Below are 26,573 nucleotides of genomic sequence, written 5' to 3' on the forward strand. Positions count from 1 at the left end.
GGGGGGGCATAGGGTGGTAGAAGAGAATTGCTTTGCTCTGACTGATGGAAAAAAAGGTTGTTGTTTTTCCCCCCAGATTTGGACTACACTAGGAAAACAGATCAGTGTAACAGTTGTTCAAGGGTATGAAAAATCCATACCCCATAGCGACATAGCAAACTGGGCTGGCATTTGGAACCTTTATTGAACACTACCCCTCTTAGTGGATATGTTCATGTAAATAATTAAAGTTGATAGTATAAAAGTAAATGATCACAAGAGCATTACTGCAAAAGCTCTGTAAATCTGCCTGCATGCTACTTTGTTGACTCAAAAAATACATGCTGTACAGCACTTTACAAATGTACAGGCAGTCCCCGACTTACGCGGATCTGACTTACGTCGGATCCGCACTTACGAACGGGGCTCTCTCGCCCCGGAGGTCGGGGCGAGAGAGCCCCGTTCGTAAGCTGCTCCGGTGCCCCTGGTCTGCTGGAGACCGTCTCCAGCAGACCAGGGGCACCGGGCGGGTTCCCGCGCTTCTGAGGCTTTGCCAGAGCAAAGCCTCAGAGGCGCGGGACCCCCCCGCGGCTGCGGCTTCAGTCCGGGAGCCTGTGGTCTGCTGGGGACCGTCCCCAGCAGACCACAGGCACCGGGACTGAAGCCGCAGCCGCGGAGGGGTCCCTCGCTGCCGCTGTGGCTCTGCTCCCCGTGTTCCTGGTCTGCTGGGGGGGGGGGGGGGGGCACAGCTAGTGTGCCCCCCCCCACCCCCCCCAGCAGACCAGGCTTTTGTTTTGGACTCTGGGGCAGAGCAGCTGGGGCGCTGCGGATTGGTCCTGCAGCGCCCGCTCTGGGCACTACTGGACCAACCCGGCAGCACCCCAGCTGCTCTGCCCCAGGTCCTGATTCAGCCGCTGCTGGTCAGTTTCAGCAGCGGCTGAATCAGGACGCCTGGGGCAGAGCAGATGGGGTGCTGCTGGGTTGGTCCAGTAGCACTGAGGAGCGGCGCTACTGGAGCAACCCAGCAGCACCCCAGCTGCTCTGCCCCAGGTGTCCCCAAGTCAGCTTCTGCTGAAACTGACCAGCGCTGACTACAGGAAGCCCGAGGCAGAGTTGCTCTGCCCCGGGCTTCCTGGAATCAGCTGCTGATCAGTTTCAGCAGCAGCTGACTTGGGGACGCCTGGGGTTCTTAAGTTGATTCTGTATGTAAGTCAGAACTGGCGGTCAGTTTCAGCAGTGTCTGAATCTGGACGCCAGTTCCGACTTACATACAGATTCAACTTAAGAACAAACCTACAGTCCCTATCTTGTACGTAACCCGGGGACTGCCTGTATAGTGCTACAGAAGCACAAACTGAGTTTCAGAATACCTGGGTGAGGCAGGTAAAAATGTGCATTTTGAAAGGTTGATCAGATTCTTCTGTCAGCTAAATCCTTTCCAGTGTCTCTTTTCAAGTAACTGCAAAGGTCTACCTGAAAGCTAGATTTGCACATTTGTCTAACATGTGTTTTCTTCTCAACAGCGTATTCTAAAAAGCATTACCCCGGAGACAGCCACAGAAATTCCCTTTGGGGACATCCGCATGAATGCAGTTTAAGTGAACACTTTTTGGGGAAGGGAAAAGGTGTAAGTTTAACTTTTCCCCACCCCTCCACACTGCCCTTTCCAAAGAATTGAGTTTCCAGCTGAGCCAAGGAATGGGAGGGCGTTTTCCACAGAGGCCCAGACTACGGCAATGTGCTTGAAAGTTGGTGCCTCTACCATACAGAGCCAAGCATTTCAACCAAATCTGCTACGCACTCCACACCAGACCATTCTTTTTGAAAACACGAGGCTGTGTGTATGTGAGAGAATGAAGTTACTCCATGCATGGGCCACGGGGCTGTATGAAAGCGTGTACGACTGCATAAACCACTAGAGGATGAATCTCATCAGTTTAGGATTAGATCTAGACTCTCAAACCTGTGGCAGTACTCCTGTATTTTTTTTCAATGTGATCATTTGTACTGGACCATGTTGTATTTGCTTCTAAAGATCTCATTGCTTAAACCAAGTTGAAAATACAGGAAAATAGTTCTTATAGCCATATATTACCTGAGTAATACGAGTGTTATTGCTTAAAAATAATAGGATCCTTGTTTTGCTGTGGAGTAGGCAGGCAAAGATATAGGAAACAACCTTGGAAAGGAATCTGTATGAAGATAATGCGTACTGTGGCACACCATTTAGTAGTCTCCTTCCTCCTTTAGCCCACTTACTTTTCTGCACTTTATGGACCATTTTATTAGCTGTTTCTTGCATAACAAGCCCTCCACAAAGAAGTTATTTTTAAAATTCTGGGCTTCAGAAAATGCAGATCCTCTTTCCCTATTATTCTCCTCTGATACCAATTATATAAAACCCTCAGCCCCTCTGAGGTCAGCTTGCAAATATTCAAATTGTTAACAACTGCTACAGGCCAGTGCACTCTCCCTTCGCTTTTGGTTGTATATTCATGATGACATTTTACACACGTATTGATTCCTTTGGAAACTGTAACCCAGTGGTGAAGTGTTTGGAGGTCAGATGCCAAAGGTCGGACCATCAGTGCAACAGACTTGTTAAAGCTCGTTTGTAAGAATCAACCTGTGGTATTGTTTCCCTGTTGCAAAACTAAAGCGTAGGGTGACACTTCATACTGATTTCACAACGTTTTGTAAGAACTTTGTGCCAAAGTTACTCTCATGTACTAAATAGCTCAGAAGATAAAGAGAACGAATAAATAATGCTATCTTACTCTGTAGAATTGTATTCACCATTGGCCCAAAGATGAATTCTAATTTGATAAATACAGGTTGAACCTCTCTAGTATGGCACCCTCGGGACCTGAGCGGTGCCAAACCAGAGAATTTGCCAAACCACGGAAGGTCAATATGGTCTAGCAGCATTACCAGCACTTCCACTGCTTACTGGGCTCTTAATTTAACCCTAAATTGAGAGCCAGGACTAGTGGCTGTAAACACTCTACATTTTCATCTTCTCTCACAAGACGTTTCTGCTTATGCTTACAGACATCCACCTCAAGAACACTCTCTTACACTTGAGCTGTAAACTTAAAATTACTTGCCATGTCACGCTCTAGCTCAGCTCATTACATGGCAATAATTTGAGTGATGACTGATTAATTCTGTCCCAACTGCTGGTAAAGGGTTACTAGGACCACGTGTCATTTTTAAAGGGAATAATGTCTCATGGTACCATGAGAAAGATAAATTGCTAATTTACTCCTTGCAAGTTATTAGACGCAGCTTCATTTTACCCCTCATGTATATTTAAAAATAGCTTGTACGAGGGCCTGAATTTTGAGATGACACACAGAGCGTAGCTGGCAGGATTGGAGGAAACTGAAACACGTCATGGGCTATTTTAATTTTGACTATTAGATGTTTGTATACACTCTATAAATATGACTACCCGGATAACGAGAAATCATTTGGTACAACTGTCAAAAGTTCAGCTTTTCTGTCGTAAGTTCATATATTTTCAGCAATGAAGGGACAGGGTGAGGCCTTTTATATTCCCTGCATCAAGTTTCAGAAGGAAGAAGCTTTACCGTATCCCCTCTATTCTACCCAGTTAGGGTATGTCTACACTAGCTCGTTAGTTCGAGCTAGGTAGGCAAATGAGGGCAACCGGAGTGGCAAATGAAGCCCGGGATTTAACTATCCCGGGCTTCATTTGCATGTTCCCGGGCGCCGCCATTTTAAATCCCCCTTAGTCCAAACTCCATGCCCACGGCTACATGCGGCACGAGCAGGTAGTTCGAATTAAAGATCCTAATTCGAACTACCATTACTCCTCAATTCCACGTGGAATTTTCCAAGTTTCCTCCCCAAGTCCTTCCACAGAAATTGAAACTCAGGACATGCGTTCTGGTGGAATAATAATTGTGTAGAGAAATAACTGCAGCAATCGCTGCTTTTTACTGGAAGGTGGAAGAGAACTGGGACTCATTGGCATTACAATTATGGTGCCATATTATGGCTTTATAGATGTAACTGTACTTGCAAAATAATGTCTAAATAATGCAAGTGAATATTTCTTTAACACACCACAATCTGACTTTCTGGCTGGTTACAGCCCAGAAAATTAATTGCCCTAGATGTACCAGTGTTTTCTAGAGGACTAGGAGACAACTATGAAGTCCCGAGTTTGAGAAAACAAAGGTTTGTTTGAGAAAACAAAGACTTGCCCAAGGTTACACAGTGGGTCAGTGACCTTGTTTTTAGTCTGTTTCCCAGATTAAAAATTAAGATAAACCTGCTTGTCTGTTTCACTGGAGTTTCATAAACACAGAGGCCTTTTATCAATCTTTACAGGGCTTTTCACCTTCAAAGTATTTGGAAATAGACATGCAATTTTCTATAAGTATGCTGCCAAATGGATCATAACTGGCATTACCCATTTCATATGCTGTAAAAAGCAGATGGGCTGAACTTTAACTTTGCTGACGATTACTGACAGGACTAGAACACTATGCCGACAGCTACTCAAGAAGTCCTACTGCCTTTTACATTTTTTCCCACCGGGCACCAAGAAAAGGCTTACATGAACTTTTAAGAGTCTAACGAAATATCAGCTGTTCCCTTTATTGCTTTTTCCAATTACAAACGAGTGTAATTTAGTTCCAAAGCATATGGGCCGCATCCCGTAGCACAATCGTTTCAGCCTGCACAAAGTGAATGTAAAATGCTACCAAATCAGCATGGTAGCACTTGACATGCTTTTGCACAGGCTTCCATGATTCCAACAGGTGCTAGGCTGCGTAGAATCCTGCCCATTGTCACTAAAGAGGGGATTCTGATTGGTCTTGAGTATAATGAAATATCAACCAAAGCAACAGCACTTCCCCTCTGCTTCCTGTTCCTTAGTAGTGATGATAACCAGGATGACTCAGTATTAAAAGATGGGATACAGCACAATCCGCTTAAGCAATGCCACCATTACACATCTTGGTTGGGTTTAATTATAATTAGAATGTGGTAGTATTGCTCACAATGTGCACAGCACTTTCCAAGCACAGATGAAAATAAAGGTCTGGTAAAGCCCATCCAGGAGGCACACCCTCTAAATCATTTCCTTTCCTCCCACTCACGGGCTATGTCTAGACTGGCATGATTTTCCGCAAATGCTTTTAACAGAAAAGTTTTTCCATTAAAAGCGCGTCTAGATTGACACGGACGCTTTTCCCAAAAGCACTTTTTGCAGAAAAGCGTCCATGCCAATCTAGACGCGGTTTTGCACAAGAAAGCCCTGATCGCCATTTTCGCCATCGGGGCTTTTTTTGCGCAAAACAGTTTTTAGCTGTCTACACTGGCCCTCTTGTGCAAAAACATGTCCGGAACAGGGCTTTTGCCCGAACGGGAGCATCAAAGCATTTGCACAAGAAGCATTGATTTCGGACAGTAGAATGTCAGTGCTTTTGTGCAAAATCAAGCGGCCAGTGTAGACAGCTGGCAAGTTTTTGCCTGCTTTTGCGGAAAAACTTGCCAGTCTAGACGCAGCCAAAATGATCAGTTGTCTTGGGTTTTAAAAGAATGCATTCATAAGCAGGAGAAGGAACCCCAAGAAACATTTCTTTGCATTTATCATCTGTTCCGAGGTAGGCAATTGCTATGTTTTCATTTCAGTCTTTGATCACCATGGAAGGCTGAAGCCTAGAAGTGTAATTTCATGAAGGAACTCTTTAAGAAGCAGAATGTAAATATGAGAGCACTGTATACTATCTGGCCTGTGGAAAACTTTGCTTTCCAGCTAGCTTATTTGCTGTTGAGTTCATGAATTGGTTGAGTAATTCTGTAAATACAAGGATAATTTTAAATGACACTGGGCTCTTCACAAGGAACATACAACTGAGGTCTTCGCACTGCATTCTAGGAACAGGGCAGGCAGGCAGCCTTTGAAAAGCATATGAAAACGCACAGATTTTTTTCAGTATAATGCAGATATACCACACACCTCTTTAAAAGCTGAGCCAGCAAGTTGTTCCTGTGATCTTTTTAACTGTAGGTTGGTTTGAATTTTTTTAAATCCTCCAGTCTTGACACCTGTTGATCTCCTAACAGTGTGTTAGAAAAATCAGCCCCATCAAATCTCTGACTAGCTCAGAGACAAAACTGAGACCATGATGTCTGAACATTATTTTATCATTACTACTTTGCATTCTTTTCACTTCCTTCTGAAATCATGTATGAATAATCAACTACTGTCCCTCAGTTCAACCAGTAGTTTTAGATACCTGAACATTACATCTTTGTGGCATTTGTAGAATTAAGGTTTTAGCCAGAGGCTACATTGAATCCATCTGCCTGAAATGCTTCCAAATCCATTCTTCTACTCCTTGGCTCACCCACCAGGTAACTTGAGCCGCTAGTAAATTGCTAGGAACAGCGATAAGGGAACTTCCAAAACCAGTTTTATCTTTGTGAACTGGGAGCGTGTTTACCTTTCAGATTTTAGTAAGAGAATTAAACTGGAGTTTTATTTGTATATTCCCTCTAACTTGTATATGATGCACTTGTATTAATTTATGCAGCTGTATAGTTATGAATGTTCCAAGCTGGATTGTAAGTCATCAGTATGTGCCTTGTCTTGTAAACTGTTATTGTAATAAATTTAATATCATAATAAATATGCATCTGTCTAGCCCATCTCTTGTGGAGGTAACAGACCGGATTCAGAACAACACACGTTTTCCAACAAAAAGACTCAAGTCTTGTCTGAAGTGAACTATGGGATAATTCTGCTTTTTACTGAAACTGACTGCTTTTGTGATTCTGTTTAATCAAATGTCATGAATATTCCTATTACAGTGGTGTTTTAAAGATGTGCCAACATACACGAGGATACTCCACACATTGTTAAAGCAAACTCCTCCATTTGATACCTAAGCAACTATTTCAAACCAATTAAGCACTAGGTATTAGTGAAGTGACATGGCATTGCAATTAGACTTACATATGCAAAAACAAGAGTATTAAAAATCTGAGGAACAAAACATGAGGAAAGCAAGCAGATGATGCCACTACTGTTGAGCACACAATGTATGAAGACCAGGACTTTTAGAAGGATTCAAAAAATAATTAGATAAAATAATGGAGCATGATCACTGCTTGTGTGTCAGGCTGGGCAGGAATGGTGGCCCTAGTCTCTTGTCAGAAGCTGGGAATAGGCAACAGGGGAGTGATCACTTAAGGACTCTGTTCTGTTCATTCCCTTTGCTGACAATGGCCAATACCAGGTGCCCCAGACAGGACACTGAGTTAAGTGGACCTTTAGTAGGACCCAGTCTGGCTGTTTTCATGTTCACTCACATTTGATTCATATTTCCATTCAAGACACATGTCAAAGATTAAATGTCACTTGTTTCAGACAATTCAGCTTAAGGGTTTGTCTTGATTCAAATCTAATGTAGACAGGGGCAACTCCACTCACTCAGACTGGGGTCTGGTTCCAGTGAACAGGAATTTGATCGTGATTGACAACGTTAGGCCAGTCTACATCCCATTTTTATTCCTTTTGCATTCTGACATTTAACCTGAGGGTACAGAGGAACCTCAAGCTATAGCCCATTCTATTACCTTTACAGACAGAAAAGAATTTTTTTTATTATTGAATTCCAATGGGAAACAGAAAATAAAGCAGATGGATCATATTCAGTATTTTGTAAATCACCATTTGCAGCAGAGAGAACCAAAATGTTTTTAGAAAGGCGTTGTCTGTACACACTCCCTTTCATGGAAAATGTTTTACAGCTCTGTTTACAATGAGTTAAAGGACCAGTCCTCACAGTTGTTGCTTGCACTCATCCCTGCTTGCTACTGCTAACATTTCCTCTAGCCCCTGAGGTGTATAGAAATGAATATCCTCTTTCCTTTGCATTAATGAAACAAAACTACATTTAACCAAAAAGCAAAATACACTGTTAAACATTACTAAAACGTACTGACATTGGTTTAGAAAAGGCTGAAGCAAGCAGATTTTGGTAAGGTCAGGAATGTTTTCAAAGCATGAGGGTGGAAGGCTAGCCACCAAGTTCTCTTTCTTATGTGCCCTACCTAAGATGAAGGGTCAGAAGATAAGGTATGGAGGCCTGTATTAGCTTAGCATAGAGACAGTCTAATTAAAGGCTGGGGGGGGAGGGGGGGAGAGAGGAAGAGCTGGCCACACCACTCTCTAGATCAGTGCTGTCACGCCAGTAAGACTGCAGGAAATCACAAGCTAACTGTAAAAGCAGATTCATCACCAATCAAAACACAATTCTGTCCTGAAAAACATTTTCTGAAGCTTCTGGCTGCATTTCCCAAAACGAAATAGTATAACAGTGCCGACTTGCTGGCTGTTCCTGAAAACACACTACAAAGTGTTGTAGTTTCACAAACCACAGCCTCGTCGAAGAAATGTTCTTAAACCTGACGTTCACTGGTATCAGTGCAGTGCTTTCCATCCTCCACAGCAGGACATGACCTGGTCACAAAATACTAGCAAAATGCAGGACAATGTAGCACTTTAAAGACTAACAAGATGGTTTATTAGATGATGAGCTTTCGTGGGCCAGACCCACAAAAGCTCATCATCTAATAAACCATCTTGTTAGTCTTTAAAGTGCTACATTGTCCTGCATTTTGCTTCAACTACCCCAGACTAACACGGCTACATTTCTATCACAAAATACTAGGTCATCAATTCTTTGTCCAAGGAAGCTCTGGAGTTTGCAAGAGTTGTATGCAATAACCAGCAACACAATTAGAGGTTTCATGACTGGAGTGTACAAACCCCTCTCTCAGCACCTCAAAATAGGAAGGGGTATTTTGAACAAAAGAGGATTTCCTAATCTTCTACTCAAGCACTGACAGATGAATTGCAAGGCATTTCTTTGGACCATTTTCACTTTAATGCCCTAGTGCAGGTAAGAGATGCCTTAGTGATATTAATCACTGGAAAATGCCTTGTTCCAAATTCCAATACAATGAAAAGTGAGTACACAAGGAACACAGATGTAAGGATATTTTATTGTTAATATAATTACAAACAGTTATATAGAACATTTGAGCATTCATGTCTATGCTGGACAACCGGACTGGCCAAATCTCCTCTCAGCATTCCATTCATCCGTTTCATAAATCTGACATACCTCACTCACTAGAACTGTGTCTGTACTGGACAGGAACAGAGACTGGACCAGAAGATGTAGGCAAGTGTAAGGATGATTATGATATTTAATGCAGGTTGAATCTCTGTAGTCTGGCACCCTCGGGAACCGACTGGTGCAGAACTAGAGAATCTGCTGGACCATGGGAGGTCACTGAGGTCTAGCAGCATTACTAACACTTCCACTGGTCACTGGGCTCTGAGAAGACATTTAGGGGTAAAATGGAGCTGAACAACAGTCAAATGTCAGCTTATCATGGGTGTTGTAGCCAAGTTTCCTGCAGTCCCATAAAGTTTGTTTTGCAGCCCACAGTGTTTGGTGCTAACTCAAATCATGCCAGACCACAGATGCTGCCAGACCAGAACATGTTGGACTAGAGAGATTCAATCTGTAAGCTAACCTATTTATTACAAACACACACTAATTTTCAGGAGCAATTCATATTGAGTTTATAAATCACTTCAAATTCTACATCTCTTTGCATTAAAAGGTCATTTGGCACAATGCCATGTCCAACTTCCTAGAATGGCCACTAGACTTTAGCCATGCCAAACTCCAGAGCACTAAGATAGATAACCAAGAAGATGAGTGAGTACCATCATGAGCACCTCTCTTCTTGTGCTGAAGCCCTATCCATTTCCCCAGACTTAACTGCTTTTTCCTAAAATTATCCTCAGATGCCCTTGTTAATAGTAGCTAAGGAAGAATGTTGAGCAAAGTGTATAAGTTTCAAGAGGGAAAGTCAGAGAAGATTTCTGCAATGTAAAACTGAGAAGCACAGCAGTGTAGACTTTGTCCATTTTCCTGCAAGCATAACGTGCAGACACCAGGTGAACCAATCTATGGAGTTGTCCCAATAAATCCCAAGTGAGTCAAAGACACTGCAGAATGAGTCAAATACTTGCCTACTGGTAACCCTTCAGAAAGCTGAACCCGACTTTTCCTTTTTTGTTTTAAATCTGTACGTGTGAATGTAGCACTGATGAACGATGGAGTGACAGCTACAGAGAAGGAAGGGTTCTCTTTTTCCACTTAACAGGCCTTGAACTGGCAAGATTCCTCACACTGCCCCATGAATGTGTCCACATAAGACCATACTGAGGGGAAGGGAGAAGATAGGTCAGCAGCCGTATCCATTAAATACTTGGCCTCAGTGTTCAGACAGCTGACAAAGGTGCAAATTAGTGTTAAATTTCACAAAACCTACCGTTATTATTTCTAAGCACTGTTGGCATGTACAGAGGCTGCATTCTAAAATAGACAGCATAGTTAGGATATACCATACACTAGCTGAACAGTGAGGTCTCAACTCAAAATGGTGCGGAAAAAAATCTTTGACAGACTGATTACTACTGAAAGCCTTCAAAGATTAATTAAGTTTTATAAAGGGACTGTATGAAGAGAGAGTAGCAGCTTGCCCAATAAAAATGGAAAACTATTCAAAACTTAGCACATACCACGAAGACAAGGAGGGGGATGGGGACCCAAGGAGAGCAGATAGTAAGAAAGCTTGGGGAAAAGCAAAAAGAAATGAGAAGAAAGGTACATGTAGGGGCAGACCTGTTCAGAGTCCACAAGGTGGAGACCACCAGCGTGAACTTGATATGAAAAGTTAAGGGAAGCCACTGAAAGGATTTTCGTATCTAACCCTTTACAAATCCCAGATCCCAAGCTGATAACCACTGATAAGTTTAAGTTTTTTTTTTTAAATGTCCTATTTTAAAGATTCTGCCTTCCTTGAATACCCAAATCTCCACCTGAAGCCAGTGAGAGTTACGGATGAACAAGGAATGCCAAAAAGCACTTTTTTGGGAGAAATAAATGATTGTGAGGATTTAGAAAAAGATATAGGACCAGACAAAGAAAAGTCATGGACATATTTTCTTTTTGATTGGTCATAATTACAGAAATTATGGCTATCTTGAGAGTCAGTTACAGACTACCTAAATGGCTTGTAGGAACTCAATCCCACTCTTACTATAGAAAAACCCTTGTCATATGCCTGGTAAACAAACACTCTCTCTCTAATTTGGCCATATAATTTAGCTTGAAAACACTCAAACGTAATGAGGCTGTATGCAAGTGGTCAGCTGCCATGTTTATTTGGGTTTTATTACAGGAATGCTGCACAATGACATTGAGAATGTCTAAACTCTCTTTTCAACCCCATGTGAAGCCCAAATTCTTCATGCTGGCACAGCCACTGTTAAGTAAAAGATACACACTTGCCAGAAAAAAAGATAAGAACTGCAAGGATGGTTGCTGAAAATATAATTTAAAAATATGTTTGCCCTATTTCCTGCTTGCCAAATTACAGTTTAGAATGATTTTTACTACTGTGCTGGAAAGACAAGTTTATTCTGGCAGGTTCAACATATTAACTATAGCACATCAAGTAGGTATGACTGTAATACATGAAGTGGAAAGGTATAATTGATGCCTGTTCTTTGCTAAGCTTTATAGTGGAAATAGCTGCAGTATTGCTTCCTTATGAGACAAATCAAAGAAAGACCTAAGCATTAGCTATAGTACATATTTTACATTTTATTTAAATATTTCTGTACAGCAAGCACTAGAAAAACAAAAACCCTTGAATACGTTATATACATTCAAATCCACATATGTCAAGATGAAATTTACCTGGTTTACAAAACACCACAATGCATACAGCATCACCTAAATTATTATTCTGGTTGTTTGCCTGTATATCCTTCCCATACACTCTGTGTTAATGCCTCTGGACAGTGATGTCTGCTACAGACAAGGGGCAGCACTGGTATAAACTCATAAGGATTACATGCAGGCTGGCACTGAAGTGTTCTCACCTGTACCAGACAGCTCCCTGTCTCTGAACAAATGAGATAACAAGCAGAGGCCATGGTGTGGAATGCCAGGACGAAGAGAACCAGTCAAATTAAATACCGTGCCTGTACAGTTGATTGGATGAAGGTACAAAGACCATCAAAATATTTCAAATCACAAGTTTGTTTTATTAAATTACCGAGCAGGTTTTCAAAAACTAGTCAGGAAATACTTGCACGTCAATGCTTTCCTGCTGCAGTGATTTTTCCACCAGTCTCCTCTTGTTTTTTGGCCACTGAAATTAAGCTAATCCTCTTCTTTCTCTATGTAGGATTTTGTGCTAACTCGGGCCATTTGTCTAGCCAAGTAGCGATCCCTTGCTGACACCACGGTCTCTTCGTTGCTCCGTTTGGCAAACTTGCTCACATACACTGTTTTTTCCCCCATTTGCTCTGCACCTTTTTGCCCTTCCTCAGCATCCTTATTTTTTGTTTCAGGAAATCTCTCTGAGCACGAATCTCTCTCGTCATTACTCCCTCTGTCCTTTGCCTTTGTCTCTCTTTCCTGGTCATGTGGTCTGTCTTTTTCGGAGGCCCTAGGACTACTTTCCTTCCTGTCCCTGTATTTTTTGTCATCTTTCTCTCTCTTTTCCTTCAAATGGTCATCCTTTTCTCTGCATTTCTCCCCTCTTTCTCTATCACTGTATCTGTCTTTGTCATTTCTTAGTCGCTCTTTTTCTCGTTCCCTTTCTGAATAACTGTCCTCCCTCTCTTTCTCTTTCCTACCTTCCTTGTCATATCCATCTCTCTCTTTTCTGTCTTTCCCCCTCTGTCTGTTCTCTTGTTCATCCCTCTTTCTGCAGCTCTCTTTAGTGGTACGATCCCCAGATCTGTGTCTGTCTTCCTTTTCCTGGTTCCTATCTCTTCTCTCATAATCCCTTTCCTTGTGCTGATCATCTTTTCCCCTTCTACCAGTTCCACTTTCTCCTCTCCTAGGATGATTTATATGGATTTTTGTGTGGTGACTTCTCTCTTCACTGGAAGAGTCTGATGAAGTGGAGTGCTTCCGGCTCTGGTGATGTTTGGAATCCTCGTCACTGCTCTCATAGCGGTCTTGAATTTCCTTCTTTTTAGTACTAGTTCTGTTATTTTTACAATCATCATCCCTACTACTACTTTCTAAGTCACTGTCCGCATCTGGGTTATCCTCTTCCTTAGCGGGGGTTTTAAGTATTGGTGTCTCATCTGGACTTTTATTTCTTTGGTTGGATTCATCAGACTTAGTGGTAGATTTTTCTTCCTTTATCCTACATTTTTTTTATTTTTTTTAGGAGGGAAAAAAAAGATATTACATAAGCCTGCAGTCACATTCTGGAATTGGCGATTTTTTGTTGGGACTTGAGCAACCGTGTTAAGAAGCGACGCAGCTGGAAATTACTGTTGAAAAGCTAAAAAAGTCTCTACTCTTCCAGTTCTAATATTCCAATTCTGAGGGATTTGTATTGAAAGTTTGCATCAGGTTCTTCTACACGTCATAGAAAACAGCTGCTTTGATTTTCAACACATTAAAAATTGCTGGGTTTGAATTTGAAGAATAAGTATAATTTTACAGCTCTGTTATACTTATTTAAGGAACAGACCAAAATTTGTATCCTGGTACTATTACTACATGGCACACCATTTCCTATGTGTCTCAATCCTACCCATGCCACATAATTCCATCTGGGGAAAAGGAGGGATTTGGGTTTGGGGGTTTGTTTATTTTTTGGTGCCTGAGAGTTACAAATACAACTCTTACTTTTTTAGTAATAGCCGTAAACAGAACACCTCATGCTAACATGCTATCCATGTCTCCTCATAAGACACTACAAAAGTTTAAATTTCAACATAATATTCCTGACTTTTTCTGTGCTTGTTGGCAAGATCTCACTCTTATGGTTAAAACGACACTAGTAACTCGTTAAATATAATAAATCAGAAAACAAGCGGGACAAACTCTCAGATATCAAACTTGGACAACACCCAACAACATTACCTCAGTCTTTTCGGACTGATAATGTGCATTTTAATGCCCTAGCCTACATGTCTGTTTTCACTGATCGTGTAGCTACAGCAACAGTCTGTGGCAATTCTCCTTGGGAATCAGTGGACCATCTAGCTAAGCTGGAAATTTGCTCTATGGTTTAAAATATGGATAGTCTTGGAAAGTCAACTCTAAAAATTACACTGTAGCATTCCAGAGTTATTCTCTTTTAGTGATGTTCCAGATTTATATGATGACATTTATAAGTCAAAGGTGAAATTTCTATTTGGCAATGCTGCAAGCTGTCTAATAGCTGAAAATCTAGATATTTTCTTTCTGTACCTTATACCAGCATAATAAAAAAAAAAACACACACACACATAAAAATCTACAACCAAACTTAGCTGACAGTTTTGTTGGATTTAGCAGAATAGATTCCTGCTTGTTTTCCCATAGATTAACTAATAATTCAACAGGACTCATAGCAGCAAAACGTATTTCTAAACCATAATTATGGTCTGAAAACAGACAGAAAGCAGATATACTGATTAAGCAGCCACCATTGAGAAATAGTCACTTCTCTGAACATAAACTAATTGTAGCAGTTGCAAATGGAGAGAACTGTTTGAGTAAATATAATACCAGGAGGGTTAATCACTACTGGTATTGTTTCATAAGCATAGATAAATCAGAGAGTAATCCATGGATAGCTTCATAAACAGATAAAAGTGAAAAGCACAGTTCATTTTACTATTATAGCAGAAGTTTTGTTGATGAACACTAAGATACTTACGAAATACAATGTGCTGATGAAACTATACCCTGAGGCAGAGTAGATTTTAAAAGAGCATATTGTTGTAGCAGCTGGTCCTTAAAATCTTAGCCAAGTTAGGGTTACTGTTGTTTGTCACTTTATTTTATACCTGACTAATGGAGGTAGGCTAGTAACTATTCTGAACTGCTGCTATGTCTTCTCCTGGCTTTCCCTCTTAATTCTGAGGTGATGGCTCAGCCTCACAATAAGTGCAGGCACGAAGTCTTGTCTCTCCGTAGAATGAGTAGCTTTAAGGTGATAACCTTCCTCACATCAGCTAAGAACTAACTCTTAGTTCAACTGAGACTCCATTCAATTTCACTGACTGAAGAGAATATCCATAGTCTGAAGGCACAGAACAAACATGTGATCACTGAGGACTTTGTAACATCCAAACAAATTAGTTTTTAACCGGAATGAAGTCCCTTCAGTGGTCTTTGGTTGCTATAAAGCCTTCAGAAAAATAAAAAAACCTAGCCAGCCCTTCTAAGAAGAGACAACCTGTGTTCTATTTCGGTCCAACAACACAGTACCATTTAAATTACTTTGTTGTACACGGTATATGTAAAATTCAAAATATTCCCAAAGGACTTGTTCTAGAAATGATTTCTTGATTTGTTTAATACCCATAATAAAAGGGAAGCAAATGGAAGTATTTTTTCATATGTACAGTTAAATGCTGCCAGCTAAAAAGACAGAGACTCAAGGCTTTCCAATTTTCCAATGGGTGGCAAAATTACGTTGCACAACCATTAAATATCATCCACCTGAATCCAAAACGATCTTCCTCTCGCACTGCCTCTGGGAGCAAAACTGTACGATTTTTAATAAAACCACATTAAATGAAAAATGTCAAAGTATAAACGGACTAAGAATGATGCTAGAACGTATTACTGGTGTACGTATCTGCTTGACAGCAGATAAACAAGATCCTTGCGTTGCTACCTACCTTCTCCTGTCCCATACTTTCACCCCATGATGATGAGCTTTCATTTTCCAAAGGATGGTGTAATCAGCTCTCAAAAGCAAGCTCCTCCCCCATCAGTGTTTTGGTTCTGACTCCCCTCTTACTAGGATTCTCGTGACACTGAATTCCAGAAGGATTTTACATGTAAAGTTTCTTCATGATGTTCTGAATTTTATGTCCTACCTGACTTCACGGAGGCTGCATTTGGGCACTTCTTCTTCCCCCACTGTCTGGTTTAAAAGATGTCTGTAAAATCCACTGAGATCCTTCTGTTTGGTCACATCCAGGCATGCTAAGGGAAGAAAAATAAAAATTATGTTAGTTTCATGAACGTGAACCTGATCCTATTTACATATGGCAAACCCATAATCCAGAAAGAGATGCTTGGGGGCTCATCTAGACTACAGGGAACGGTCAAAAGATATGCAAATTCTGCAGGAATTTGCATATCTTCTTCCAATCGCACTTTCAAAAACGGAGCTTTCAAAAGTGAAAGTAGTTAAGATGCGGATTTTTTCGGCGAACTTCCCCCCTTGTCGAAAAGCTATGTAAACCTCCTTTTTTGAAGAAGAGTGGCTTTCAACAAAAAGGGGGGAGTTCACCCAAAAAAAACACGTCTTAACTACTTTCACTTTCTAAAGCTCTGCAGAATCCCGCAGAATTTGCATATCTTCTTTCGACCATTCCCCGTAGTCTAGATGAGTCCTGGGATACTGAAAATGTAGAAGAAAGTAAATCTACCAGGCTTAACTATTTTCCATTCTAGTTATGCTAGCTACTGCTTCTTATGGCTAAAACAGCTGTCTTCATCTCAGGGACATGTGATTATAAATCTGGCAAGAGAATAGCTGCAAACTCTTCCTAAGCAGCACAGACTTACTAGTCTCCCTCTGACTGCTGCCTCTTTCCTCACATCCCACAGCTATCTGCCAGGTACATTACAGTGCCCTCTCATTCATTGCAATGTGTCACCCTCCGCTCTTCCTTCCCAGTAAGTACCAATAATTCCATGTCTTTCATCACCAGGACAGCTTTCCATGCCCCCACCTTCCGCCCAGCTCTCTCTCTGGCCACTGAGTCAGCTCTATGGTTTTGGAAGTCCCACCTACCCTTTCCAAGAACTGTTGGCCATTTAAAGAATATGCATTTAATTTATCCTTACTGGAAACCCAGATGGGTTGAACACTTCAAAGAAGTGCCTCCCCCACACCTCATCCAGCAACTCAGCTTAACGAAGAGAAGCTGCCAGATGAGGTTTTGGAAATTTTACACAAGCTAAAAAATAACAAGGCATCAGGGCTAGATGTCATTCACCCCAAAATGTTCAAATATGTGGGTGAAAAGTTGGCAAGACAAGTATGTTCATTATGTAATCAAAGCCACAGAGAAGAAAGAGATCCAAAAGAAGGGACACCTGGTACTATCAACCAGCTTCTGACAATGGGTGTCTGAAGTAATTGCTCTATTTGGAGAGGAATGACACTTCTTTCCATCACAGGAAGAGTCTTAGCTGGGAGTGTGTTAAGTAGGATGAAAGGAAAAGAGGATATCATTCTTCATGAGGAACAATCTGGTTTTAGGCAAGGTCACTCATGCAGACACAATTTTCACCATAAGAAGAGTTACTGAAAATGGGAATGAATTTCAAGGAATGCTCAGTATTAATTTTATAGACTTCCAAAAAAGCATTTGATAGCGTAAATAGGGATACAACGTGGAAAATTGTTAGGCAATATGGAATTCCGATGAAACTTAAAAGCGTTTTACACTAACTCCAAACGCTGTGTTTAAATGGATACAGGATTAAGTAAATCATTTTAAATTAAGACGGGATAAGGCAAAGGTGCATCCTGTCTCCATTTTTGTTCGCCACTGATTACGGCCTCAAGTGATGTAAAAATAATCGATGTGGCTTAAAGTGGAATCATTCAAGATTATTCAATCAAGATTTTGTTGGTGTAAGCATGCATAAATAAAGCTAAAGAAATGATGACGAGGGTAGGACTACGATTCAATGTAAAGAAATGTAAAACCACGGTAATCGGATACAGTCATTTAAACATTTAAAAAAAAAAAAAATCGACAATGAAGCATTCAAGAGGGTAGATCAATTCAAATATCTCGGAAGCCCAATGAGTGACAGGAGATACTGGGCTAGATGGATGTTTGTCCTGGCCCCTGCACACCCCACCCCACCAGGCCCCTGCCCTGGAGGACCCACTTATTTAACACTTCTGTTTGGTTTTTGGGGAAAACAAGAACATGTCATCATAACATATAAAGAAATACTTTCCAATCCAATAGTAACTTGGCAGGACGCAAAACACCAACCACAAATGTTAGATATTTTAAAATCAGCAGGTCTAGATAATTCACATCCAAGAATTTAAAAGGGCTAGCAAAAAAGCTTGCTGAATTGTTAATGTCAATTTTCAAAAGTGCCTTGGAAGACTGAGGAAGTTCAAGAAAGCTAATATTGTGCCAATATCTAAACAGGATAAATGGGACAACAGATAATTGCAGGTCTGTCATCAGTCCTGGGCAAAACAAAAGAATGGACTGACCAATACCGGACTCTATGAATAAAGAATTAAAGGAGGATAATATAATTAATGCCAATCAACATGGACTTATTGAAAATAGATGTCAAACTAATCCTGATGCTTTTATGAGATTACAAGTTTGATAAAAATAATGATGTTGATGTAATATACTTAGACTTCAGTAAGGCATTTGAGTTGGTACCATATGACATTTTGATTAAAAACTAGAAAGATATAAAAATCAACACAGCATACATTAAATGGATTAAAAAACTAGCTAAGTGACAGTCTAAAAATGTTACTGTAAACAAGGACTCAGCACTGGGTGGGTTTGTTTCCAGTGGGGTCTCGCCCAGCATCAACCCTTCCCAGCCAGCCCTTTAGTAATGGCTCAAGCTACAATTTGAATGATCTGGGGCTCCATTCACTGAGCAGTAACTGCGGCAACTGAGGGACCCAGGTCCTTTTAAACCAATGGACCCCAGGGCAGCTGCCCCCTCTTCCTACCCCTTGCCCCGCTGGCAGCCCTGCCAGTAGGGTCCTTAAAGTCCTGCTGTAGCATCTTTGGGCTGCATATGGACCCATACCAGTGGCCATTTTCTTACCGGTATGCCACACCAACCCGTACCAGCCTACTTGTACCTCTGCAATGACCTGAACAAAAACAAAATAATCACTGAAAATTTTCAGGAATGGTAAATAACCAAGAGCACAGGTCCCTGATCTGGACCGCACGGCAAGCTGGCTCAAGCAAGCAATATGAGTTGTAACATGGCCAAACATAATATATACATCTGGGGAAAAAGACTGTTGGCCAGACTTTTGAGATGGGTGACTCCCTCCTGAGAAGCATTGGTTCTGAAAAGACTTGAGGGCCATGGAGTTAATCAGCTGAACACACGCTCCCAGTGTGATGCAGTGAGCTAATGGGCCAAGACAATTCTTGGATATGCAAACAGGGGAATCTTGAACAAGAGATGATACATCACTGCTGCATTCCACAGTGGTACAACCCTGGCTGAAAAACGATGTGTACTTCTGGGGTCCATAATTTAAGTACATTGATACTTGCAGAAAGTTCAGAGAAAAGGCACAAGAATGGTTAAAGGCTTAAAAAACATGCCCATAGAGTCCAGTCTATTTGGGTTAAGAGGCAAAGCAGTGAATTGTTCAGTTTATTAAGGACCAATATAGGAACAAAAACATGATAATAGGCTCTTCAATCTAGCAGACACAGGAACAAGAGCCAATGCCCAAATGTTAAAAGCTAGACAAATTCAATCTGTAAATGTTTACCAATGAGAGTAATTAGCCACTGGAACGCTCTAGCAAGGCTCATAGTTAGTGGACCATCGTCACTGACTATTTTAAAAGTAAGTTTGTATGTTTTTCTAAAAGATATGTGCTAGTTAAAACAGGAATTAATTCAGGGATGTTTTATGGGATGTGTTATACAGGTCAATTAGACGGTCACAGTGCTCTCTCTGGGTTTTGGCCTTATAATCCACAAACACACTGGTGTGTATCAGCATTTCTTTCTTCCTCTGTCATTAAGACTTTGTACAATTAGTCAATTCTATACAGAACCATTAAATAAGTGCATAAAAGACACGATAGCTGTATGCATTAATTTATTGTTAATGTTTCTAGTAGGGAAAAATAAATTTTAAAATATTCCCTCCCTCCCACGGCATGTGTCCAAAAATGATAGTTGGGGCCCTGGAAAGGTTGGAAAGATGCTCAAAACCATGCGGCCAACTCTCCTATTTTTTGTCCAGTGAGAATAAAGAGTGGGGGAAGGAGGCATGGGAAACGGTGAATTGTACATGGATGAAAAGCTTCTGAGTGGCAGCTGAGTTAGTCTGTAACTAGAAAAACTTAAAGAACGAAAACTCTAGTAGCACCTTAAAGACGAACGAAACATGTAGAAGGTACTGACAGCTTGGATGGTTAATCCCATCTCAGTAAACTAACCTTTTGGTGCCCCTCCCAGCCCTACCTTTCTACGATTACCACAGAACCACTTTCCCCAGCCTAATTCAGAAGCCAGGATGAAAACTGCGCATCACCCCCGTGACCCTGATCTTTCACAGCAAAAGGCCAAACTCTTCTTTAGAGGGGGAATCATCCTGGTTCAGCATCAATCTCACCCTCTAGTGCTGCTTCCTTTTTTTCTCTTTCCTCTTCCTCTGCCCTCTCTTGCAGCTTCTTCTTATAGGCAGATGTCACAAAGGCCTCTTTGTCATCAAATGCTCCCCCTTCCATCTCACGCTCCTTCTGAATTTTTTTTTCCATTCTTTTTTCCTGCTCCTGCTTCCTTACCTCAGCTGCTTTGAGGATATGTTGGATGTACTTGGGCTGAGGTGGGGGAAAACAGTAATGAGAGAGCATCCAGGCAGTTGAGAAAAGACAAATGAAAGTTGCTAAGTAAAACTAAAAATCAATTTTTAGTAGAACAAAATTGGCAGTAGCCAGTCCAGCTAGTTTATACTGTCACCACTGCTGAGACAAGGATCTCCAAGAACTAACCCAACCTTTTCCCAGCTCCACATCATGGGAATTCTCTCCTTACGAATGAAACAGGTTGCTGCATTCCATAAAAATCTGAGCCTAGCTTCAGTGGTTGTACTGCTGCTCAGACTGAAATGAAGTGCTTTCAATACCACCTGTCTTCCAGCAGTTTTCTGTCTTGTGATAGGAAGTTGAGGAGGGCGACAACTATCAGGGAATGGGATGCACTCTTCATTTAGACCTTCCATAGCCTGACACACTTCATTACCAAATGCAATGAATAATAATGGAAAATGTGATTTGCCACAATAATTCAGCCATTTTCTGGAATAAGGAACTGGGTTATAGAAACTGGTTCATGTTACGGATTAAATGTAATTAGTTTTTGGCTTCTTGGCACTCCCTGTGGCCAATGACTAGTGAGAAGCGGCGTATACTCATTGCTACAAAATCTGATAATGCTGCTCTTCCCCTATTTAGTTGGGTTGCCTTTTAGGAGGAGTACTGTTGTAATGACCAAAAGCTCTCTTGGGATTATCCCATTGTAACAGGCTCTCCAGAAATTCACATGACCCTTGCCCCACAGAACTTGTGGGTGGGAAGCGAAGACAAAACCTGATGTCCTCCCACTCAACAGCAGAATGATGGGACTAGAGTCATGAAATACCAGGTGAACCAGCAGTCTTACATCATCACACTCTTATACAACACAATTCTGAGCTCAACACATGTAGGCCCTGCTACAGAATGTGCAACAGGTTACTTGGATATAAAGAAAAATAACCATGGTTATTCCCAGCATACAGAGGTAACAGATAGCATACATTTTCAGTTATGGACCTTTTTGTCATCTTTTCCTGAGAGTACTTGGGCATTACTTTCTTTCTTCTGCTGCTGCATTTCATCATAAATACTGTCATATTCATACACTGTAGAATCTTCTGCCAAGGCCTTCTGAATCTCAAGTTTGGTCTTAAAAAATAAGAGACAGACAAATGAAGCATAAAGCTTTAAGCTTTTAAAACTTTTTATTCATACACTTTGCTTTAACTAGATTAGCTCATGATATAAATCTATTAGGAAACTATATATGGAGTTGCGGTGAGCTTATGTTAAAAGTTCTTGGTTTGGTTTCAGAGTTAAAAATAAGAGTAATTATAAGAACAATATTTAAGAGGATAAGGAAGAATACAATGAGAAAACATAATTACAGCTATTGAGCTATTATGGATATACTGCTTACTGGACAATTACCCATCAAATAATATTCCTAGATCAAATACAATGGCATTTTAAATAAATACAAATAATAAAAAGTTTAGCCAATCTGTCCATCTATTTATCTACACTGTTTTATCTAAACATACTCCTGTAGGTTATTTGTCTGTCACCTGTAGAATTTTATCCTACACACATTACCACCTATCAATAGGCTTATGTAATTGTTTTCCTATAATTGGGTCTCTTTACAGAAGTATCTTGATCCTCCTAGACAACGTACCCCTGAACACTGTAGCCCATAAGGCCAAATTGCTATTTTATGTAATCTTAGTTTTGCCTATACTACTCTATCATATCCTATTATGGATTAGTCATATTATTTTCTTAGATTGTGTTTATATTGAATTCCAGTATGTTTTATTCATAGTAGTTATTCATACGAGCTGGCTGTAACACAAACAACCTACAGACTAGTTTACTGTAGGATTAGCTAAAGCAAGTCAGTTCCAGTGTTTATAACCTTTGGAATAGAAATGACCTACTGGCCCCTCTTGGCTTTGGAGGACTGAATGGAGAACCAAACAAAGAATTGAATATGTTCGTCATAAGTCTGGTACAAACTAGTAACCGCAGGATAGACCACAGAATGTGGAAGTCATAAGTTGGGTCAAAGATAACCATTTCGGGAATGAGATAATCAATGTATGATATAGGTCATAATATGTTAACCTACAGAATAAGTGTACCCGAAGATTTATGGAGGTGAGGAAATAGGATTTGAGCATGGGAGGTTGGGCCTAAATTAAGTCAGGCTACTATAAAACGACAACCAATCATGTGTAAGTAGTAGCTGTCACTTCCTCCTATCTTATCAAGTTATTAGCTAAGCTTTGCAATACAGCTTAGCTACTTAACATTCAAACCTAACCTGGACCATCAAATTCATCCAGCACGCCAGAGATTAATCTGGTCCTTTGTCTTCCACTACCAGGTCCTCAGAGAAGGGTATAAGCATGCTCACTTAAGGAGTCTTTTGGAACAGAGGTGCTACCACTAGTGTCCAAGAACTGTATTACTTTTTTGTGACTGTGTGTTACATCATTTATTGTTCTTTCATTAATTTTAATAAAGATCTTATCAATTTGGTACTGTCCTCAGTATAAGTGTCCTTGCCACATGATCCGAGAGGCCTTTCTTGACATTCAGCTCTCTGTTCTCTGACCCTATAGCCGGTATTGGGACAAGAATCTAAAAACCTTCTGGTCAGACCCTATTAGTGATGAGCTGTAATGTCTAGCTCAAATTCAGGTCAACGACACAATACAAGACTCTCTTGGCAAGAACTCCATTATGTAATTCATCACTTTTTTATAATCTTTAATTTCCTTAAAATATTATATTTTCCCTCCAAAATAAAGTTGTTTAAAATATTCATTCAATAAAGTATCACTATATGCTATGTCACACCAAGAAATGTAACTTCTTGTAGTTTTACAGTGTGTATAAAGTAAGTCTTCAAGTTTTATTGTGTGTTGTAACTATATCAGCTCTGTGGAAACTTCAGTTACAAAGTTTGCATTAGGCTGTTTTTCAACTATTCCTGGGCACAGCCAAAAGAATCCCAAGAACAGTCTTGTTCAGAAAAGAGGAATAATTTATTACACCCATAAAAACATGGAAGTTAAAAACCAGCCTTTGTTAGGTAAAAGACTACTACCTCACGTTTGCTAAATGGGAATAGGGATGTTAAATACTGGTTAAATGAATAGTCGAGTAACCTCATGAATTTTTAATCGGTTAGTCAACTATTCTATAGTCCCTGGGGTGGGGCTGGCAGCTGCTGTATCAGAGGCAGCATGGGGTGCCAGGAAGGAGCTGATCCACAAGGGGAGCCAGTTTAAAAAGCAGCTCCCCTTGCGGATCAGCTGCCTGTTGCCCAGTGCTGCTGCCTCTGATAAAGAGGCAGCAGCTCCTGTTTAAGGGGGATCTGAGCTCCTGGACCTGGTGTGAGTCAGAACTGAGTGGGGCTGCCTGCCCATCTGGCTCCTAATATACTTTAAATGCAGAGCTGCAGCAGGGGTAGGCTCTAGACCTGGTATGAGCCAGAACTAAGCCAGCATGCTGGCCAGCCTGCTAAAAAGTTTACTGGCAAGGGTGCGGGGAGGGAAATGCATGCAGTCTAAAGCATTAACCTATAAGCATTTGCTTATCAGTTAATTGACTACACTATTGCATCCCTAAATTGGAATACAGACAATTAGAACTACAGACTTTTACATCTGGTTGTAAAGACAACCTTGCAATACAGATGTGATCGAGAAAATCACCATAGGAGAGTGAATTTTTAAATATCAGTTCTAAAAATGTGTAGTAACAGAACCAGCTTTTGTGCACATCTTCTTAACGAGATGAAAAAAATTGAATAAATATCATTACTGCTTACCTATCATTTCTGTTCTTTAAGGCTGGTTACTAGAGAGCCTCACTTTTTGATTCTCATGCTTCTCACTGATTCATCCTGTGGTACCTCACACACTAACAAAAATACCACACGAACCCAAAAAAACTAATGATTCTATATATTTGTTAGTCTCTAAGGTGCCACAGGGCTACTCATTTTTAAAATTACAGAACACCACAGCTACCCCTCTGAGATAATTATTAATGTACCTTATGATTTGGAAAGCACGTTCCCAATGGATATAATGCACCTTATGCATACTTTTGACCTTAATCGTAAACAGGTCAGTCTAACTCCAACTAATCATAACTTTCAGTCTCCCCACACTTGAAAACCTAGAGCTAAAAATAGTAAATGACACCCATTCTAAGGCCTTGACCACAATAAATGTGCAATATTAATACTTTTATATGACCTGGTGGCAAATAAAGTTTGAATTACAGGCAGTCCCCGGGTTACGTACAAGATAAGAACAAACCTACAGTCCCTAAGTTGAATCTGTATGTAAGTCGGAACTGGCATCCAGATTCAGCAGCTGCTGAAATTGACCAGCGGCTGACTACAGGAAGCCCGAGGCAGAGTTGCTCTGCCCCGGGCATCCTTGAATCAGCCGCTGATCAGTTTCAACAGGCTGAATCTGGACACCAGTTCTTACATACAGATTCAACTTAAGAACTCCAGGCGTCCCCAAGTCAGCTGCTGCTGAAACTGATCAGCGGCTGATTCCAGGAAGCCCGGGGCTGGACCAACCAGCAGCACCCCAGCTGCTGTACCACAGGTGTCCGGAGCAAAGCCGCGGAGCACGGGGGCAGCGGGACAGCCCAGACGCATCGCAGCTGTCCTGCTGCCTGCGTGCTCCGCAGCTTTGCTCCCTGTCTCCCTGGTCTGCTGGTCTCCAGCAGACCAGGGAGACGGAGAGCAAAGCGGAGCAAAGCCGCGGAGCATGCCGGCAGCAGGACAGCCGCGGTGCGTCTGGGTTGTCCGCTGCCCACGTGCTCCGCGGCTTTGCTCCGCTTTGCTCCCCGTCTCCCTGCTCTGTTGGTCTCCAGCAGACCAGGGATACGGGTAGCAAACCCCATTTGTAACTGCGGATCCGACATAAGTCGGATCCGCGTAACTCGGGGACTGCCTGTATTTTCATATTTCAGCTATTGTACGAGTCATAAAATTTGTAAGTGGGTTTTACGCACGAAAGCTCATGATGCTGTATCTTTTTTTTTTTTGTTAGTCTCTAGGTGCGGTAGGACTAATCATTTTAAAGTTACAGACTAACATAGCTCTAAGACTACATACCCTCTAAGACTATATAATATTGGTGCACATATCAGAGCCTGACTGTTGTTAGTAGTGAATACTGGAGAAATCTGAGGACAAAGTCCCTGAAGGGCATGTACAATTGGATGAGCAAAACTAGTTATAAATGCATAGTCATGAAGGGAGTCGTCTTATCCACACCGTAAAACATCTGCGTTCTGAAGTGGTTATAGGAAGGCAGCCAGCCTAGGTAGCTGGCGAGGGCAAAACACTGTTAGCTGGCATGGTTACTAATCACTGCAATTTTTTACTTTGTTATATGCATGAGGACTCCCACGGCGCAACTTACTTGCTTCATTACTTGCTTTTTCAATGCTTCTTTTTGAAGACTCTCACCCACAGATGTCTATTAGAAGAGAACATTAGCAATAACATTATTGTGTTTACACAGGTTTTAGTGGATGTTGTTTTTCTAACACCATAATGATCCGCAGCTTATTTTTAATAAAGTCATTTCACTGCACCATTAAAGTTTTTTTCCCTGAAGAGTCATAAAACAAACTGAAAATTAGTTAATTATCAAACATATAACAGAGCAGTGCAGTTGTACCACGGAAAGATTTTTTGCCAAATTAATATAGAAATAATACAATTGTAGAATATTAGATCTAGACAGGACCACAAGAGGTCATCGAGTCCAGTCTCCTACATTTATGGCAGGACCATGCACCATCTAGATCGGGGTGGACAATAATTTTTTGTAGTGGCCCCGGGCCACACTGGAAGGGGAGGGGCCAGGATGTTTCCG

General features: G+C 41.1%; 2 protein-coding genes across 6 annotated transcripts in view; one reads left to right on the plus strand and one right to left on the minus strand.

The window, feature by feature from the left end:
- SLC6A4 (solute carrier family 6 member 4) overlaps positions 1–6,650 on the plus strand; it is a 39,632-nt gene extending 32,982 nt beyond the window's left edge. For all 3 annotated transcript variants that reach the window (XM_006122257.5, XM_006122258.5, XM_089772172.1), the window contains exon 14: positions 1,503–6,650. In XM_006122257.5, coding sequence (XP_006122319.2) covers positions 1,503–1,577 — 75 coding nt within the window. In that variant the 3' untranslated portion in view covers positions 1,578–6,650. The remainder of the gene's footprint in view (positions 1–1,502) is intronic.
- Positions 6,651–11,694: 5,044 nt separating this feature from the next.
- Positions 11,695–26,573, minus strand: part of NSRP1 (nuclear speckle splicing regulatory protein 1) — a 40,314-nt gene continuing 25,435 nt past the window's right edge. For 2 of the 3 annotated variants that reach the window (XM_075904616.2, XM_075904617.2), the window contains 5 exons: positions 26,115–26,171; positions 21,670–21,801; positions 20,469–20,676; positions 15,959–16,067; positions 11,695–13,278 (listed from right to left, as the gene is read on the minus strand). In XM_075904616.2, the coding sequence (XP_075760731.2) occupies positions 12,279–13,278; positions 15,959–16,067; positions 20,469–20,676; positions 21,670–21,801; positions 26,115–26,171 (1,506 nt within the window). In that variant the 3' untranslated portion in view covers positions 11,695–12,278. Of the gene's footprint in view, positions 13,279–15,958; positions 16,068–20,468; positions 20,677–21,653; positions 21,802–26,114; positions 26,172–26,573 lie in introns of those variants that run through there. The other variant, XM_075904618.2, reaches the window with a different exon arrangement.

Source organism: Pelodiscus sinensis, chromosome 21, assembly GCF_052426305.1.
Source record: "Pelodiscus sinensis isolate ZL-2025 chromosome 21, ASM5242630v1, whole genome shotgun sequence".
Taxonomy (NCBI): domain Eukaryota; kingdom Metazoa; phylum Chordata; order Testudines; family Trionychidae; genus Pelodiscus; species Pelodiscus sinensis.